At 41.3% G+C, this 19,978-nt stretch overlaps 1 protein-coding gene across 3 annotated transcripts; it reads right to left on the bottom strand.

Annotated features, from left to right (window-relative positions):
• Window positions 1-328: 328 nt before the first annotated feature.
• Window positions 329-19,773, bottom strand: LOC115207632 (transcriptional adapter 3). Of its 3 annotated transcripts, none has more exons than XM_029774918.1 (10): window positions 19,695-19,773; window positions 19,525-19,567; window positions 18,693-18,926; window positions 12,840-13,081; window positions 6,019-6,124; window positions 5,650-5,782; window positions 5,440-5,543; window positions 3,610-3,719; window positions 1,326-1,517; window positions 329-1,033 (listed from the first exon to the last, which is right to left on the bottom strand). In XM_029774918.1, exons 3-10 carry the CDS (start codon window positions 18,900-18,902, stop codon window positions 841-843), a joined length of 1,290 nt encoding a protein of 429 aa, XP_029630778.1. In that variant the 5' UTR covers window positions 18,903-18,926; window positions 19,525-19,567; window positions 19,695-19,773; the 3' UTR covers window positions 329-840. The 3 variants fall into 3 exon arrangements, with proteins under 3 accessions (XP_029630778.1, XP_029630779.1, XP_029630780.1); XM_029774919.1 differs by having other exon boundaries at window positions 19,535-19,567; window positions 19,695-19,767; XM_029774920.1 differs by lacking the exons at window positions 19,525-19,567; window positions 19,695-19,773 and adding an exon at window positions 19,069-19,092.
• Window positions 19,774-19,978: the final 205 nt, after the last annotated feature.

The following is a 19,978-nucleotide window of genomic DNA, read 5'->3' as shown; positions in this document are numbered from 1 at the left end:
ACCTACGCTTGTTCTGATAAAAATCTTAGGGCACTTAGCCTAGGGGGGATGCCTTGCTTGACCACACCTTCCTTCCTTGCTCTTGGCCTGCCCTGCCTCTTCCGCCAATCCATTTTTTTTCTATGGACAGAAAAGAGCAGAGGCTCTGAGCTGTCCGATCAAGTTCATTGTCTTGTCGGTCTGCCCACTATGACTCATTTGTTGCCGTTGATAACGACAGGCTGTGGTTTATCTTGGTTTAGCTATTAAAATCTTCAGTTAAACTTTTCCCAACGTAACGTTGCTAGTGTGAAAGTTGAATGGCACATTACAAACACTCCCTCACAACCCTTTTTCTGATATTTATTTATTCAAAACAGTCAGTTTGTTTTTCCATACTAGAGAAAATAAATTTACTATAGAACGTTACAAATAAAATTTAAACAAAATTGACAACAGAACTTGGAAAATGCCAGTGGGAAACTATCAGTTATTAGTAAAAAAAAACAAAAACGCCAGCAATGCACATTAAATGATCATAAGCTCTTATGGTGACAATGTTCCAATAGTGAATATGCACTGAAAGTTTAGTTAGCACATTCATGCAAGAACACAGTAATTATCAATACAAAACATGGATACCTCCATTTTCAACATTGAGTGTCAACAACTATGACAATCATGCTACATCATTGCAGGTATTCACTGTATTTCCATTGGGGAGTTTATTAAAGTAACACAAACACTTATGGCCACTAGAGTATGGAAGCATATGACCAGACACATACAACAGTACATACTCATTGTCAGACTGGAAAACTACCCCTTCCCATCTCATTCCCACCCTAAACTATTGCCCCTCTACCCATCCAGCAGCTTGAGGATGCTGTCCCTCTCCTTCAGTGCTTTCCATGCCTGATCTTTCTCCTTCTTTGTCGGCATTCGTTTTTTCTGCCTAGCAGCCATGATGCGGCGGAAGCCCTCCATGACCTCATTATCCGACACCCGGACCCTCTGCCGTAACTCCTGCTTCCGCATCTCCTCCTTTGCCAGGCTGTGAGGAGGATGGATAGTTTAGAGTAAAGGATGAATGCTGAGGCTTGTTATGAATAAAAAAAGGTTAAAATTCCCTTAATCTCTGCTCTACATATTGATGGTGGATGAAGTGGAACACAATGAGAACCAACTGGGCCTTCTATAAGTGCAACTTATTATCATCGATGTCAGAACATCCCTTCTTATAGGTCTTGAACTAAGTCATCATACAATCCTTTTCGACCTTAATAAACCTTATTTCTGATGTTTATTTTACATTTCTCCACTGCCCTTTTCTCCTGTGCTCTCACCGGAGTAGCTCCTGCTTGCGGGATCTGTTGTGGGCGCTCAGGGCTTTGAGTTCAGCCTGTCTCTTGTGTAGCTCAGCCAGCACCTCATCCTCTGAGTCTCCGCCTGCTCCGGGCCGCTCCTCAGAATCCAGAAGCCCCTGAGACATCAGCTCCTCCTTGATCCGCGCTTCTAGTGAGCGTGTGTGAGGAACACTAGGAAAGAGGGAAAGTCAGAGGAGAGAAATAACTACCATAATTTCCGGACTATTGAGCGCACCTGAATATAAGCCGTACCCACTGAATTAAAAAAATATATATTATTTTGAACATAAATAAGCCGCACATGTCTATAAGTCGCAGGTGCCTACCGGTACATTGAAACAAATTTACACAGGCTTTAACGAAACACGGCTTGTAACAAAAATAAATAGGCTTTAACGAAACACGGCTTGTAACAAAAATAAATAGGCTTTAACGAAACACGGCTTGTAACAAAAAATAAAAAATTAGCCGTAAACAGTAGCCTACCAAGAAAGTCATTGCTCCAGACCAAGCTCCCGTGCAGCAGCTCTATTTCCTTTTCCAACAGCCAGATCAATCGCCTTCAACTTGAAAGCTGCATCATATGCATTTCTCCGTGTCTTTGCCATGATGAGGGTGACAAAATGACTACCGTAATCAGAATGATGGGAAGTTTGAGCGCGCTCGATTTAATCTAAACAGTAAACAAAAAAGTTGTTTGACCTTAACCCATTCGGCAATTTCATTGGTCTAATGAAAGCTTCATGCCGCCAAAAAACTGAGCACGTCACAGATTTTTTTTAAATTTGAAAGCGGGAAAAATCCATATATTAGCTGCGTCATTGTTTAAGCCGCGAGGTTCAAAGCGTGGGAAAAAAGTAGCGGCTTATAGTCCGGAAATTACGGTAGTTAACTGATTAGTGAGTTGCAGAACTTCTGCAGAGTTGCAGAAGAAGTAAGCAGTGATTGGAATACTTCGGTGTAATCTACAAAGCCTTTGTTCAGGGCTTGACATTCAGGTAAACTTTCCAGTGGCACATCGGCCAGTGCAAACTGAAAGCTACTGGCCTGAATGATGTGCAAATCATTTAAATTGTATCTCTAATTTACGGGCTGAGCAAGTAGCCTAGAGCTTATAATGACCTACCCTCCAAACACAAATTACATTTTACATAATTATTACTTGACAATATCATATTTACATTGATTGTTTGGAGAGAGAAAATTAAACCTTTGTGCAATCTCAAAAATAGTGTTATTGTTAGCGATTTTGTTAGCGAGTTGTAGGGCCCTATAAAATCAGTTTTATATTTAGCTAAATATAGTTCACGGTTTTGTTTTTCCAGGTTTCACTCTCAAAAATCACATTTTCTTATAGAGTACCAGTCCATAACAACGCTTAAACCAAATCAAGAGACCATTTTTGAGGTCTGGGAAAAAAAAAAAATATATATATATATACACATATAAAATTGGAGGGTGTAGTTTACCTTTAAATCAATTGCTCACCTAGCAAGAGACCATTGTGTTTGGCTAGCTGTGTTTTGTACTGTAGCCTACAATCTACAGTGTAGGCTACATGATGTGATGGCAGGGTTTGCCAAACAAATGCCTCCCCAATGGATACAAATCATCATGATATCACGTAGACCTACTTTGCAGTCAACATTTAATTGGGCCGTTTTTAAAAATATTTTAAAGTCTTTAGAAATATTTATTCAAACAGCACACAATGACTGAATTGCATATCGCAAAGATTTAACCAAGACTTCGGACCAAACTTTTTGAATACCTGGTTTGCATACCCATTGTTGCCTTAGAATTTACTTGTAGATATCATAAGTTGAAACATCTTTCCTAGCTACCCTACCGTTGTCATTTCTGATTCAGAGGGGTTGGGATAAATGCGGAAGACACATTTCAGTTGAAGGCATTCAGGTATGCCTTCAGGTATCCCCCTTCATTTTGTGAGCTGCTGCACCGTGTGCGGCACGTGTTTGATAAATAATCTACATAACGAACTAACATTTTCAGGAATTCATCTGTTTTTTAATTAATTATGTAGCCTAGATTGAAAATAGCATTATTACAATATTTCTTTCACTGGCCCAAGCGGGCCAATGATGTGAATGGTTGACTGGCCCAGGGGGGGGTTCCAAAACCTCCCTGGGCCAGTGGGTATCCTTGTATGTCGAGCCCTGCTTTGTTGCTATTCAGCATATCTATAGAATGTATTACAAGGTTATGAGGGGGTGATGTTACTTTATGGAGGATAGGCCTTTACCTAAAAGCTTTGCCCTGGTTGCGTGGTGAGGTCCCAGCCCCATCGTTCCCACCATCCTTCCCCGATATGTCGGGGACTGGAGAATCCTCCATGGGTGATATGATATTCTCCTGCACGAAAAAACAACAAGATTAAAGAATTTAAATTCTACAGTTTAATTATAAAGTATTCAAATCAACTAGTTATTTGCAGGGTTAAGTTTTCAAAAGTCATTTAGAATTGTATGCATAGTCAACAATAAAGCCTAAGAGTTGAAGTCAGAAGTTAACATACTTAGGTTGGAGTCATTAAAACTCATTTTTCAACCAATCCACAAATTTCTCGTTAAACTAGTTTTGGCAAGTCGGTTTGGACATCTACTTTGTGCATGACACAAGTAATTTTTCCAACAGTTGTTTACAATTGTTCACTTATAATTCACTGTATCACAATTCCAGTGGGTCAGAAGTTTACATACACTAAGTTGACTGTGCCTTTAAACAGCTTGGAAAATTCCAGAAAATGATGTCATGGCTTTAGAAGCTTCTGATAGGCAAATTGACATAATTTGAGTCAATTGGAGGTGTACCTGTGGATGTATTTCAAGGCCTACCAGCCAAGACCTCAGAAAAAAAATTGTAGACTTCGACAAGTCAGGTTCATCCTTGGGAGAAATTTCCAAACAACTGAAGGTACCACGTTCATCTGTACAAACAATAGTACGCAAGTATAAACACCATGGGACCACGCAGCCGTCATACCGCTCAGGAAGGAGACGCGTTCTGTCTCCTAGAGATGAATGTGCTTTGGTGCGAAAAGTGCAAATCAATCCCAGAACAACAGCAAAGGACCTTATGAAGATGCTGGAGGAAACAGGCACAAAACTATCTATATCCACAGTAAAACTAGTCCTATATCGACATAACCTGAAAGGCCACTGAGCAAGGAAGAAGCCACTGCTCCAAAACTGCCATAAAAAAGCCAGACTACGGTTTGCAACTGCACATGGGGACAAAGATCGTACTTTTTGGAGAATGTCCCCTGGTCTGATGTAACAAAAATAGAACTGTTTGACCATAATGGCCATCGTTATGTTTGGAGGAAAAAGGGGGAGGCTTGCAAGCCGAAGAACACCATCCCAACCGTGAAGCACGGGGGTGGCAGCATCATGTTGTGGGGGTGCTTTGCTGCATATGGGACTGGTGCACTTCACAAAATAGATGGCATCATGAGGTAGGAAAACTATATGGATATATTGAAGCAACATCTCAAGATATCAGTCAGGAAGTTAAAGCTTGGTCGCAAATGGGTCTTCCAAATGAACAATGACCCCAAGCATACTTTCAAAGATGTGGCAAAATGGCTTAAGGACAACAAAGTCAAGGTATTAGAGTGGCCATCACAAAGCACTGACCTCAATCCTATAGAAAATGTGTGGGCAGAACTGAAAAAGCGTGTGCGAGCAAGGAGACCTACAAACCTGACTCAGTTACACCAGCTCTGTCAGGAGGAATGGGCCAAAATTCACCCAAATTATTGTGGGAAGCTTGTAGAAGGCTACCCAAAACGTTTGACCCAAGTTAAACAATTTAAAGGCAATGCTACCAAATACTAATTGAGTGTATGTAAACTTCTGACCCACTGGGAATGTGATGAAAGAAATTAAAGCTGAAAAACATAATTCTCTCTACTATTATTCTGACATTTCACATTCTTAAATTAAAGTGGTGATCCTAACTGACCAAAGACAGTGAATGTTTACTAGGATTAAATGTCAGGAATTGTGAAAAACTGAGTTTAAATGTATTTGGCTAAGGTGTATGTAAACTTCTGACTTCAACTGTATGTGACCTCAACAAGAGCCTGAAGGAGCCTCTGTGTGAGAGGACCGAAGGGACAGCCATCCTCTGGGGGGTCGTGCTGGGACTCTGACTTCTTTAGCAGGGCATCCACATCTGAGAGAATAAAAGCATCCTCAAATCAGATAAATACACATGATAATGTCTTTGCTGAATGTAGACAGACACAATACCCATTTATGAAGGCTCATCCATTCAATACCTTTGGCGTCGAGCTCAGATAGTGGTCCCATGAGGCTTTTCTTCTTGTCGTTGGCTCGTGCTCCTTCCCTCTGTTCCTCCAGTAGATCCTCCTGAGCCCATCGCTGAGAGAAGTGTTTCCCCAATGCTGGAATCTTCACAATATAACCAATACAATACTATTAATCTATGTTTTCTCCTTGGGGAAATCTGTAACAGAGGATGTGAGTAACACACCATTCCAAAGCACAACTTATCTGAAGTGTCACAGAATACCTACTATCAGATATGCTAGTAGTGCTTGGGACCTGATAAGCCAGCTACTAATGCAATGAGCATAATATGACATAAAACACAAAAGGGGTATGATTTTGGACATTCAATATTGTACCTTGTAGTATTCAGCCTCATCATCCGGGGGCTTCAATAGTTCTTCCAGAACCCGGATTTCTTCATTTGTGATGTCAGCACAGTATGGCTCTACTGATGCCCAAAATCTGGAAAACATAATACACAGATACACTATACAATCTTGCACGTGGGACAATCTTACACGTGGGACAATGAAAAACAAACACATATCCTATTCTCAAACCAGCTTGTGTCTGTAAGTGACCTTAGAGCACTGTTAAGGGTGTCCACCTACCCTGCCCAGAGTGGGTGAAAATGCCTTTTAGTGGTGAAATTTCACTTGTTATATAATACATTTTACCAAGACAAATATGATTATTGATGTTCTGAATCGTTCAGTGGGGTCTTTAACATATCATTAACCTTATATCCAAAAAGTCAGACATTGTAACCTAATACATCCAATAATAAGCACCAAGCTCTGTTGACATACAGTTGAAGTTTACATACACATTAGCCAAAAACATTTGAACTGTTTTTCACAATTCCTGACATTTAATCCTAGTAAACATTCCTTGTCTTAGGTCACTTTATTTTAAGAATGTGAAATGTCAGAATAATAGTAGAGAGAATTATTTCTTTCAGCTTTTATTTCTTTCATCACATTCCCAGTGGGTCAGAAGTTTACCTACACTGAATTAGTATTTGGCAGCATTGCCTTTAAATTGTTTAACTTGGGTCAAACGTTTCAGGTAGCCTTCCACAAGCTTACCACAATAAGTTGGGTGAATTTTGGCCCATTCCTCCCGACAGAGCTGGTGTAACTGAGTCAGGTTTGTAGGCCTCCTTGCTCGCACACGCTTTTTCAACTCAGCCTACACATTTTCTATAGGATTGAGGTCAGGGCTTTGTGATGGCCACCACAATACCTTGACTTTGTTGTCCTTAAGCCATTTTGCCACAACTTTGGAAGTATGCTTGGGGTCATTGTCCATTTGGAAGACCCATTTGCGACCAAACTTTAACTTCCTGACTGATGTCTTGAGATGTTGCTTCAATATATCCACAATTTTCCTACATCATGATGCCATCTATTTTGTGAAGTGCACCAGTCCCTCCTGCAGCAAAGAACCCCCACAACATGATGCTGCCACCCCATGCTTCACGGTTGGGATGGTGTTTTTCGGCTTGCAAGCCTTCCCCCATTTTCCTCTAAACATAACGATGGTCATTATGGCCAAACAGTTCTATTTTTGTTTCATCAGCCTAGAGGACATTTCTCCAAAAAGTATGATCTTTGTCCCCATGTGCAGTTGCAAACCGTTGTCTGGCTTTTTTATGGCAGTTTTGGAGCAGTGGCTTCTTCCTTGCTGAGTGGCCTTTCAGGTTGGGTCGATATAGGACTCGTTTTACTGTGGATATAGATACTTTTTTACCTGTTTCCTCCAGCATCTTCACAAGGTCCTTTGCTGTTGTTTTGGGATTGATTTGCACTTTTCGCACCAAAGTACATTCATCTCTAGGAGACATAACGCGTCTCCTTCCTGAGCGGTATGACGGCTGCGTGGTCCCATGGTGTTTATACTTGCATACTATTGTTTGTACAGATAAATGTGGTACCCTCAGGCGTTTGAAAATTGCTCCCAAGGATGAACCAGACTTGTGGAGGTCTACAATTTTTTCTGATGTCTTGGCTGATTTCTTTTGATTTTCCCATGATGTCAAGCAAAGAGGCACTGAGTTTGAAGGTAGGCCTTGAAATACATCCACAGGTACACCTCCAATTGACTCAAATGATGTCAATTAGCCTATCAGAAGCTTCTAAAGTCATGACATCATTTTCTGGAATTTTCCAAGCTGTTTAAAGGCACAGTCAACTTAGTGTATGTAAACTTTTGACCCACTGAAATTGTGATACAGTGAATTATAAGTGAAATAATCTGTCTGTAAACAATTGTTGGAAAAATTACTTGTGTCATGCACAAAGGAGATGTCCGAACCGACTTGCCAAAACTAGTTTTAATAGGAAATTTGTGGGGTGGTTGAAAAACGAGTTCTAATGACTCCAACCTAAGTGTATGTAAACTTCCGACTTCAACTGTAGCGGTGCAGGTTTCTTGAATATTTAACATTTTGTGGTCGTCATCTTCAAAGTTCTTTTCGTGGATCGCAAAAAGAAAAATTAGCATGACCGGAGCTGAATTAAATGTAAAAGGCTTTGAAATAAAAAGCTTGGTATGCACTCAGTTAGGGCTGTGGCGGTCATAACATTTTCTCAGTTGGTGATTGTCATGCAAATAGTTGCAGGTCTAACAGTAATTGACCGTTAATTAAAACAAACACGTTTAGCATCTCCTGGCTTTCACGCATAGCCTACAAGCCACTGATGCAGAACTTTGGAACATTACATTAAAAAAAGTATAATAAATCAATTTAATATAGCGCATATTCAATCACAATAAATCCATGATTTATTTTAGACAGGTTTAAACTAACATCATATGAAGAAAATGTAGCTTATTTCAGAAGAACATAAAAGCATATTCTGAGTTGGCCTTTTGTTAGGCCCTGATCTGGCTATGCCATATGGCTGTGGGCTACACTAGTTCACTTAGTAGACAAGATTTGCTTAGAATTCAGTGGCATTATTTTATAGTATGAAGAATAACATTGAACATTGGTGAATAAAATAGATAGGGAGTGCACACATGCGGCTATTCTGTGAGCGGTTAACAAAGAAACAGGTCCTCGTAAACTCAGCAAAAAAAGAAACGTCCTCACTGTCAACTGCGTTTATTTTCATCAAACTCAACATGTGTAAATATTTGTATGAACATCGCAAGATTCAACAACTGAGACAAACTGAACAAGTTCCACAGACATGTGACTAACAGAAATGGATTAATGTGTCCCTGAACAAAGTGGGGGGTCAAAATCAAAAGTAAGTCAGTATCTGGTGTGGCCACCAGCTGCATTAAGTACTGCAGTGCATCTCCTCCTCATGGACTACACCAGATTTGCCAGTTCTTGCTGTGAGATGTTACCCCACTCTTCCACCAAGGCACCTGCACGTTCTCGGACATTTCTGGGGGGATGGCCCTAGCCCTCACCCTCCGATCCAACACGTCCCAGAAGTGCTCAATGGGATTGAGATCCGGGCTCTTCGCTGGCCATGGCAGAACACTGACATTCCTGTCTTGCAGGAAATCAGCCATACTGCTCGTTCTATGCGTGGTGGCATTGTCATGCTGGAGGGTCATGTCAGGATGAGCCTGCAGGATGGGTACCACATGAGGGAGGAGGATGTCTTCCCTGTAACACACAGCATTGAGATTGCCTGCAATGAAAACAAGTTCAGTCTGATGATGCTGTGACACACTGCCCCAGACCATGACGGACCCTCCAACTCCAAATCGATCCCGCTCCAGAGTACAGGCCTCGGTGTAACGCTCAGTCCTTCGACAATAAACTTGAATCCGACCATCACCCCTGGCGAGACAAAACCGTGACTCGTGAGTGAAGAGCACTTTTTGCCAGTCCTGTCTGGTCCAGAGACGGTGGGTTTGGGCCCATAAGCGACGTTGTTGCCGGTGATGTCTCGTGAAGACCTGCCTTACAACAGGCCTACAAGCCCTCAGTCCAGCCTCTCTCAGCCTATTGCGGACAGTCTGAGCACTTATTTTTTTTTAAATGTATTTTACCTTTATTTAACTAGACAAGTCAGTTAAGGACACATTCTTAATTTCAATGACAGCATAGTGGGTTAACTACCTTGTTCAGGGGCAGAACAACATTTTTACCTTGTCAGCTCGGGGATTTGATCTTGCAACCTTTCAGTCACTAGTCCAACGCTCTAATCACTAGGCTACCTGCCGCCCTGAGTCTGAGCACTGATGGAGGGATTGTGCGTTCCTGGTGTAACTCAAGCAGTTGTTGTTGCCATCCTGTACCTGTCCCGCAGGTGTGAGGTTCGGATGTACCAATCCCGTGCAGATGTTGTTACACGTGGTCTGCCACTGCGAGGACAATCAGCTGTCCGTCCTGTCTCCCTGTTTATTGCCCTGGCCACATCTGCAGTCCTCATGCCTCCATGATTGGAAAAAAAGTTGCATGAAAGGCATGAGCTCTGCTCTGTTTCTTGTGCAGGCTGCATACACTTAATCAGTCTCTCATTGACAATTTGACAAGCACTTGTTAATATTCTCACCCATCAGACTATTCTTAATTTAATCTGGTCTTTACATATAGCCTACTAATATATATGTGTGGAATATTTTTATTTATTTAGAATGGCCCACAAAAAAAACATGTAATCTGTAGCCAGCACCTGAATAGCGAATGGAAGTTACATGCATTACGTTTTTAATACGCAAGCATAGGCGGCACGTCCATAAGGCTAGGGGAAGCTTTCCCTAAAGTAAAATGTGAATTGTTTTAAAATCGCATTGCTTACAGTCGTAAGGAAAGGCAGCGTGCACTATTTGGGCAGATTATTGTTGAGTTGCGACTGTGTGAAAAGTAGAGAGCCAAGCCAGGCATTTCACAATATTTTAAAATACAATCGCGGGAAAACATAGTTTGGAAAGCAAATGTTTATTGCTGTAAAGAGAAGACAATAAAAATACTAATCTGTCTATTAGTTAACAAAATTCTCAACTGAATTGAGCGAACAACTGTATAGCCTATCATACTGGCACCAACAGAGAGCATCAGCAATATCCCCTGTGAGTGCGCACTGTGCATATTCACTATTTATCATTGTTGGGTCAGTGCTACATAAAACAATTCTCTAGTCATATAAAGTGTAGTAGAATTGCATGAAATGTGTTTATAAAAGGCCACATTTTTCCCCATGCAAAAAAAGAAATGTATCTAATATAAAATATAGCCTAGGCCTACTCTACACACTCAGCTGCATTGAACAGTAAAAAAAAAAAAAAAACTGTGATTGAGTTAAATTAGAAGCCTAAATTATAACTATCCAATCTACTCATCACATTACGAATAGTAAGCTATTTTACATAAGTCTGCAAATGCTATGATGCAAGGAAACACGTTTTATTCTAAAGGAGCATTTTTATGGTGAAAATTTGCTATCCCAAACTTGAAACTCACGCACCACATATGTATGCCAGGTAAGCTACACTGGTTATAAAGCGGATTAATGTGCTTCATTTTAAGAATTGAGCAATAAATATAGCAGCACGAGAAAGATAGGATCCTCTTAAATAGTGGCTAGTCAAAACTCTTTTCACACGCGACTGGACTTATAAGAACACATTTCAACGGGCTCTGTAGCCTATACTGTTGTGCTCTCCAACTGTGTACCAGGGGTCTTAGACCTACAGGTTACATTTTTTGTTATTTGGCCACTTTAGTTGTGATACAAATCTTATCAAAACGTATAGGCCTATGGGCTAGGCTGCGTGATGTGTGCGACTATGATTTGAAAAAGTCACCAAAAAAAGACATGTGCTGTTTCTTGCCTTAGGCTGCACACACTGCATCATTCACAAGTGATACTACTGTCACCAATCAGACTACACTCAATGTAATATTTCTTTACATAATAATATATGCGTGAAATTAGTTCTGATTTAGAATGGACCATTATCATGCACCCGTCAGAACAGGGGCAGAAAAAAAGTTATAATTTGCACATAAATTGTGAATGGAGGACGCTTTCCCCTCTGTTCATTTTCATGCCAGTCAGGTAGGCTACTCCTGATGTAAAGTGAAGCAATGTGCATAATATTAGGAAAGTTGAGAAATAAATATAGAAAGCTAATGGTATCCTCTTCTTTTTAATAGAGTCCATCAAAACTGTTTTCACGCAATTGCATAGCCTATAGAAATGTTGCGCAACATGAGCTCATGGGCCCTCATGAAGTGTTTGATTTTCGATGACATGTGCATTGATGTCAGAATGATTTGAGGGACAATAGAGCGGTGAGTACCAGGCCATTAGCGACTGGCAGTTAGCAAGTTTGGTAGGCTACAAATGACCATCAGCGGTATCAGAGAGCAGTTTTGGAGAAGTACCGGTGTGACCTTGGTCTGGTGGTAATGCGCAGGAGCACTAGGAGCACACTCATTTACAAATGAAGAATTTGTGTTTAGTGAGTCCACCAGATAAGAGGCAGTAGGATGAACAGGGATGTTCTCTTGAGTGTGTGAATTGGACAATTTTCCTGTCCTGCTAAGCATTCAAAATGTAACAAATACTTTTGGGTGTCAGGGAGTAAAAAGTATAGAATTTTCTTTAGGAATGTAGTGAAGTAAAAGTTGTCAAAAATATAAATAGTTTAGTACAGATACCCCCAAAAACTACTTAAGTAGTACTTTCAAGTATTTTGACACCACTGATAATACATCACCGTAACAGCTCTGCACTCAGTCCTCTGTTGACATTTCACAGAGATACACTTTCTGTGAGAAATTTGGGAAAAATATCAGTCATTTCGAATTAGTATGAAAAGGGTATACTAAAATATGAAAATACGACATGTCACATCTCAAAATCAATATCCATCTTAAGAAAGATGACGAGTTCAACGGGAAAGTGAGCCTGTCAGGTAGCCAGTGGCCTTTATTCTTGCACAGAATCCAGCATATCTGACATGATGCAACATTCCTGATTTCTGACCACTTTTTTTCTGGTCTATATTGATTTAGTCACCCTAATTCTAGCCATCCTACAAGGGTAAACACTCAAATAACATCTGAACAGATTTTGACAGACACATGAGGTTTGGACCATTTTCTTAGAAGATTATCTACACAATTAACATATTATGTTACTCATTGGTCAAAAGATGCGGACACCCTACACTGTTTGAGTGAGATGTGATTGTTACTGACCTGTTGGGGGCATCGTTCTTAGGATTACGGGGAATGTCCTGTGGATCCTCACTTAACTCGTACTCCTGGACTTTGGGCTGTAGATTTTTGGATTTGGGTCGCCCAGGACCAGGCCCGTGACTGCCCTTTCCATCGAGTTTCTGCTTCTTAGGTTTGTGACGTGATGAAGCTGAAAGGTCTGCATCCTTTCCCAGCTTCAGAAAGCGCTTGTCCCCTTTCTTATCCTGCCAGTCTGTGAGGATCTGAGAAAATAGGGACCAGTCACCAACAAAACTTCATTTTCAGAGGATGACACAGCAAGATTTGTAACATCAGGCAAGTATCAGACCACTTGCAGTTTCAGAACCACCATGGCACCAAAATATCTTTCCTGTCCAACATTAGATGGACGTGTAGCAACAGCAGGTAGAGCAAGGAGGCAAAATAAGATATTAGATTTATTTTTTAGATGCACATTTTCTCCTTTCCTCCGCCCGACTGCATGTGCTGCCACAGAAATAGAATGAATAGAACAAGCTTTCCCATTCAAGTCAATGATAGCCGCCAGTCCATCCATTATGCTATCGCGAGTGTACCCATAGGAGAAAAGCAGGAAGCAACAGCAAGAAGTGTACCCATCAATATGTGCTGTGATTTGTTGATTCAACTCAACTGCCATTACAAAAAATACATTCCATTGCGTGAGCTACATTAGTTAATATCATTTCATTTGAATGAACACTGTACATTAACATGGAAGTTATTACATCACAATACCAGGCAGCAGTTGCAAGTGTACTCATGAGTTTACAAGTCAAATTACCAGGGTTAGAGGTTGCCAACCCATTTTAGTCATTGTTTGCTACAACACCTTGCTTGTTTCTGCAAGGGGCAACAAAGCTCTATCATGTTGTTAAGAGTCCATGTTATTGGTAGTGGTTACAGCTATGAGTCTTTCTGGGTAAGTCTCTTAAGAGCTTTGCATACCTGGATTTTACAATATTTGCACTTTTTTTATTTATTTTATTGTTAGAGCTCTGTCTAATTTGTTGTTGATCATTGCAAGACAGCCATTTTCAAGTCTTACCATTGATTTTCAAGCCGATTTAAGTCAAGACAGTAAATAGGCCACTCAGGAACAATGTACAAAACATTAGGAGTACCTTCCTAATATTGATTTGCACCCCCTTTTGCCCTCAAAATAGCCTCAATTCATCGGGGCATGGACTCTACAAGGTGTCCAAAGCATTTCACAGGGATACTGGCCTATGTTGACTCCAATGCTTCCCACAGTTGTGTCAAGTTAGCTGGATGCCATTCGGGTGGTGAACCATTCTTGTAACACACGGAAAACTTTTGAGCGTGAAAAACCCAGCAGTGTTGCAAATCTTGACACACTCAAAACGGTGCGCCTGGCACCTACTACCATACCCCGTTCAAAGGCACTTGAATCTTTTGTCTTGGCAATTCACAATCCATGTCTCAATTGTCTCAAGGCTTAAAAAGTATTATTTAAATCTGTCTCCTGCCCTTCATCTACACTGATTGAAATGGATTGAACAGATGACATCCATAAGGGATCTTAGCTTTCCCCTGGATTCACCTGGTCAGTCTAAGTCATGGAAAGAGCAGGTGCTCGTAATGTTTTGTACACTAAGTGTATTTGGCCTTGTGTTTTAGGTTATTGACCAGCTGAAAGGTGAATTTGCCTCCCAGTGACTGTTAGGAAGCAGACTGAACCAGGTTTTCCTCTAGAATTTTGCCTGTGCTTACTTACACTATATATACAAAAGTATGTGGACACCACTTCAAATTAGTGGACTTGGCTGGTTCAGCAACACCTGTTGCTGACAGGTGTATAAAATCAGGCCCACAGCCATGCCATCTCCATAGACAAAAAAAATAAATTGGCAGTAGAACGGCCTTACTGAAGAGCTAAATTACATTCAACGTGGCACCATCATAGGATGCCACCTTTCCAACAAGTCAGTTCATCAAATTTCTGCCCTGCTAGAGCTGCCCCGATGGCAGATGGCGGTTATGATATCGTTTAGGACCTTGAGCGTGGCTGAGGTACACCCATGATCAGCTCAGAAACCAGATTGCATAGCGGAGAAGGTACGGTGGGATTCGAAATAGTCGGTGATCTGTTTGTTAACTTTGCTTTCGAAGACCTTAGAAAGGCAGGGTAGCATAGATATAGGTCTGTAACAGTTTGGGTCTAGACTGTCACCCCCTTTGAAGAGGTGGATGACCGCGGCAGCTTTACAATCTTTGGGGATCTCAGACGACTTGAAAGAGGTTGAACAGGCTAGTAATAGGGGTTGCAAACAATTGAGGCAGATAATTTTAGAAAGAGAGGGTCCAGATTGTCTAGCCCAGCTGATTTGTAGGGGTCCAGATTTTGCAACGCTTTCAGAACATCAGTTATCTGAATTTGGGTGAAGGAGAAATGGGGAAGGCTTGGGCAAGTTGCTGTGGGGGGTGCAGGGCTGTTTACCGGGGTAGGGGTAGCCAGGTAGAAAGCATGGCCAGCTGTAGAAAAATGCTTATTGAAATTCTCAATTATCGTGGATTTATCGGTGGTGACAGTGCTTCCTAGCCTCAGTGCAGTGGGCAGCTGGGAGGAGGTGCTCTTATTCTCCATGGACTTTACAGTGTCCCAGAATTTATTGAGTTTGTACTACAGGATGCAAATTTCTGTTTGAAAAAGCTAGCCTTTGCTTTCCTAACTGCCTGTGTATATTGGTTCCTAACTTCCCTGAAAAGTTGCATATAGCGGGGGCTAATCAATGCTAATGCAGTGCACCACAGGATGTTTTCGTGCTGGTCAAGGGCAGTCAGGTCTGGCTTTGAACCAAGGGCTATATCTGTTCCTGGTTCTACATTTTTTGAATGGGGCATGCATATTTAAGATGGTGAGGAAAGCACATTTAAAGAATAACCTGGCATCCTCTACTGATGGAATGAGGGAACTATCCTTCTAGGATACCTGGGCCAGGTCGATTAGAAAGGCCTGCTCGATGAAGTGTTTTAGGGAGCGTTTGACAGTGATGAGGGGTGGTCATTTGACCGCAGACCCATTACAGACGCAGGCAATGAGGCAGTGATTGCTGAGGTCCTGGTTGAAGACAGCAGAGGTGTATATAGAGGGCAGGTTGGTTAGGATGATATGTATGAGGGTGCCCATGTTTACGGATTTGGGGTTGTACCTGGTAGGTTCCTTGATAATTTGTGTGAGATTGAGGGCATCTAGCTTAGATTGTAGGATGGCCGGGGTGTTTAGCATGTCCCAGTTTAGGTCACCTAACAGTACGAGCTCTGAAGATAGGTGGGGGGCAATCAATTCACATTTGGTGTCCAGGGCACAGCTCGGGGCAGAAGGTGGTCTACAACAAGCGGCAACGGTGAGAGACTTGTTTCAGGAAAGGTGGATTTTTAGAAGTTGAAGCTCGAATTGTTTGGGTACAGACCTGGATAGTATGACAGAACTCTGCAGGATAACTCCGCCCCCTTTGGCAGTTCTATCTTGTCGGAAAATGTTATAGTTTCAGGATTTTTGGTGGCCTTACTAAGCCAGGATTCAGACACGGCTAGGACATCTGGGTTGGCAGTGTGCTAAAGCAGTGAATAAAACAAACTTAGGGAGGAGGCTTCTAATGTTAACATGCATGAAACCAAGGCTTATAGAGATGCACAATCTGGAAAAGGTTACAAAAGCATTGCTAAAGACCTTGGTGTTCATCAATCCACGGTAAGACAAATTGTCTACAAATGGAGAAGATTCAGGACTGTTGCTACTCTTCCTAGGAGTGGGCGTCCTGCGGAGATCACTCCAAGAGCACAAAGGGCAATCCTGAAAGAGGTGAGAAAGAACCCAAGGGTAACAGCAAAAGACCTCCAGAAAACTCTACAAACAACGAAAGTCTGTTCATGTGTCCACTATCAGAAAAACAGTGAACCGCAACGGTGTTCATGGAATGACACCACAAAGGAAACCACTGCTGTCTAAAAAAAACATTGCGGCACGTCTCAAGTTTGCCCAAGACCACCTGGATGTTCCACAAAACTTCTGGGAAAATGTGCTGTGAACAGATGAGACAAAAGTTGAACTTTTTGGGAAAAATACATTACGCTATGTGTGGAGGAAAAATGGCACTGCACACCAACACCAAAACCTCATCCCAACTGTGAAGCATGGTAGAGGGTGCATCATGGTTTGGGGCTGCTATGCTGCCTCAGGGCCTGGACGCCTTGCAATCATTGAGGGAACAATGAATTCAAACGTGTATCAATACATTTTACAGGAGAATGTCAGGGCAGCAGTCCATGACCTCAAGCTTAAGAGAGGTTTGTGTGATGCAACAAGACAATGACCCAAAGCACACAAGTAAATCAACTAAAGAATGGCTGAAAAGGAAGAAGATTTGTGTTTTGGAATGGCCAAGTCAGAGTCCTGACCTTAACCCAATTGAGATGCTGTGGCATGACCTGAAGAGGGCTATGCAATCAAGACAACCCAGAAATATTGATGAACTGAAACAGATTTGTAGGGAGGAATGGATCAAAATTCCTCCTCAACGTTGTGCAAGTCTTAAAATCAGCTACAGGAAACGTTTGGTGGAGGTTGTTGCTGCTAAAGGAGGATCTACAAGTTACTAAATTCAAGGGTTCACTTACTTTTTCCAGCCTGCAAAGTGGATATTTACTCAATGTCTTCAATAATAATTTGAAGAGTACAACGGTTTGTGTGTTATTAGTTTAGTCAGATTATGTTTGTCTATTATTGTGACTTACATGAAGATGAGACCACATTTTATGAGTAATCAATGCAGAAATCCATGTAATTCCATAGGGCACAAACATTTTTATTGCAACTGTAAGTGTCGGGAGAGAAAAGTTTTGTTCCTCTCTGAAGTAAAACAATATATGGGGCAAGCGAATTAGCCTACCTTCATCTAAATCTGTCTGGAATATATGCAGGCAGTAGTAGCCAGCCATGTATTAGGCTATTTATTATTCGTTGATAATTGAATAAGAGTAAGTAAATCATCTGCATTTTCATCATTTACCTTTTAACAATGTGCGTGAATGAGTGAAGGTACATAACGATGCGCTCTGAGTGATAGCGCAGTAATGCGCACTTGATGTACAGACTTTACCAACATTTAAAGAGCACTTCCGGGTTTTCAGATTACAAGTATCGAGTGTGATAAAACAACAGATACGATTACGATGAGATCGTCACACCTCTAACTGAGTAGGCCTATGCCATCTTAATTTACCCAGTTTATTAAGAGATTTACCATTCAAATAAAAAGTATTACCGTTATGTTGTTATGTAGATAGATTGGTAAAAACAAAGTCAAATTTGTTTGATTTTAAAATGTATGCATTATCATACGCCCCTGGGAAATTGTAATCAAAATTGTCAAATGTAATGATATTGAATATGGGCCATCAGCCTCCTTGACCGGTCGTTCTCTAATATTGACCTGTGGTATAGTAATAGTTAGCGTGTGTAAAAGTGTAGTGCATAAGGGAAGTACCAAAACACCTTGATATAGGGGAGGCGCATGCATGCTGATGAGGAAATGTGGCTAGGATGGAAGAAAATACTTTCATAAAACTTGCAAATGTCAAATATAAACCAGGGGGAAAAAACATAGTACCCTCCCGTGTCCAATAAAAATTTTAAAAACACCCCTTCACCCCAGTAAATTTAGAACTGTCCCTTATGACCATTGGTTACATAACCATGGGTTATACAGTAATTGTGCCAGCCCTAGAGGACACTGAATCATTGGGCAGTCCAATGACACCAAAGCTACTCAATTACTCAGTGACATTAAATATGTGCCCATTGACTCTTACCTGTCTCTGTTCCTCCAGAGCTCTGAGACGACGGCTGGCAGAGGACAGGAGAGTCTCCAGCTCCAGCTGCAGTGTGTCCAGCTCTTCAATACCGATGCCATCGTCCTCTGAGCGCCCGAGCACTGCAGTGTAGCGGGGGCACACCTTCACATGCTCTACTGGCTTAAAGTCATAGTACTTTAGAGGCGGGCAGTCCTTCAACTCACTCATCTTGATGGTTTGAGTGGGCTATGTCTGTGTGGAGAGGCAGAGATAAAGTACACCTTTGATCATACAAAAATGTACAGACTCATACATAATCATGAACAAAAAAACACACACACGCCTGTGCCATGCATGCTTTTGTTCCAGCCCAGTACTAATCCACTTCATTCACCTATTAACGGGCTGGTTGAATCAGGGGGGTTAGTACTGCGCTGGAACTAAAATCTGCACATCCTGTGCGGGTCCCCCCAGGACCAGGGTTGATAGCTAGAACGCTCCATCTGTCCCAAAAAAAAGAAACGCTCCTCACATTACTCACTGAACTCCATTAGCCTACTACTACTACTACTACTACTACTAACTTCAATACCGGGGAACAACGTTGGTGATTGCCATTGAAGATATCGTGAACATTAGCGCGTTAGCTAGCTTAGCTAACCAGCTAACGTTAGCTAGCTTTAGCACAGTACCAGTAGTGTCTGCGCTCAACGACCGGTGTTGCTTCCGAAACAAAAGTGACCATTCATAATATCAACCAGAACCCCAAATACAGTTGATAAATTGACAAAATAGTGGCTTAATTGCAAATACACCATGTAAATGGACCAAATGTTGAATATTTACGCACCAATATTTACCTCTGTACCGGCATCCATTATTGATTGAACCATCTGTGGAAGAGAGGGGATAAGAATAATCAGTAAGAGGGTCTTGTGCGTTAACGTACTAGCTATTATTGAGGCAGAAAAAAATGAACAGTATTTCTCTGAGTGTTGAATGATTCTCAATTGTTAATACTTTTTTTGAGCAATTCCCATGTGACGAATACAGAACGTCAGTGACCCTCTAAATTGTAGAATGGCATCCCCGACAAATACCAAATTGTATTTGGGGATGTGGATTTATGGTAACGGGAATCAAACGAATATTAGGGATCTAAATGTTTTTGTTTGTTGCTAACTTAAGTGTATTTGTAGGTATACTATTACAATAGTCTGTCATATAGTTATGATTTTTTTAAATGAGCAAATTCACTAAATTATAATTTTCTTTAACTCCCCTAAAAAGTGAGGCCAACAAAT

Source organism: Salmo trutta, chromosome 14 (genome assembly GCF_901001165.1).
Source record: "Salmo trutta chromosome 14, fSalTru1.1, whole genome shotgun sequence".
NCBI lineage: Eukaryota > Metazoa > Chordata > Actinopteri > Salmoniformes > Salmonidae > Salmo > Salmo trutta.
This window is presented reverse-complemented; position numbering and strand designations above follow the sequence as displayed.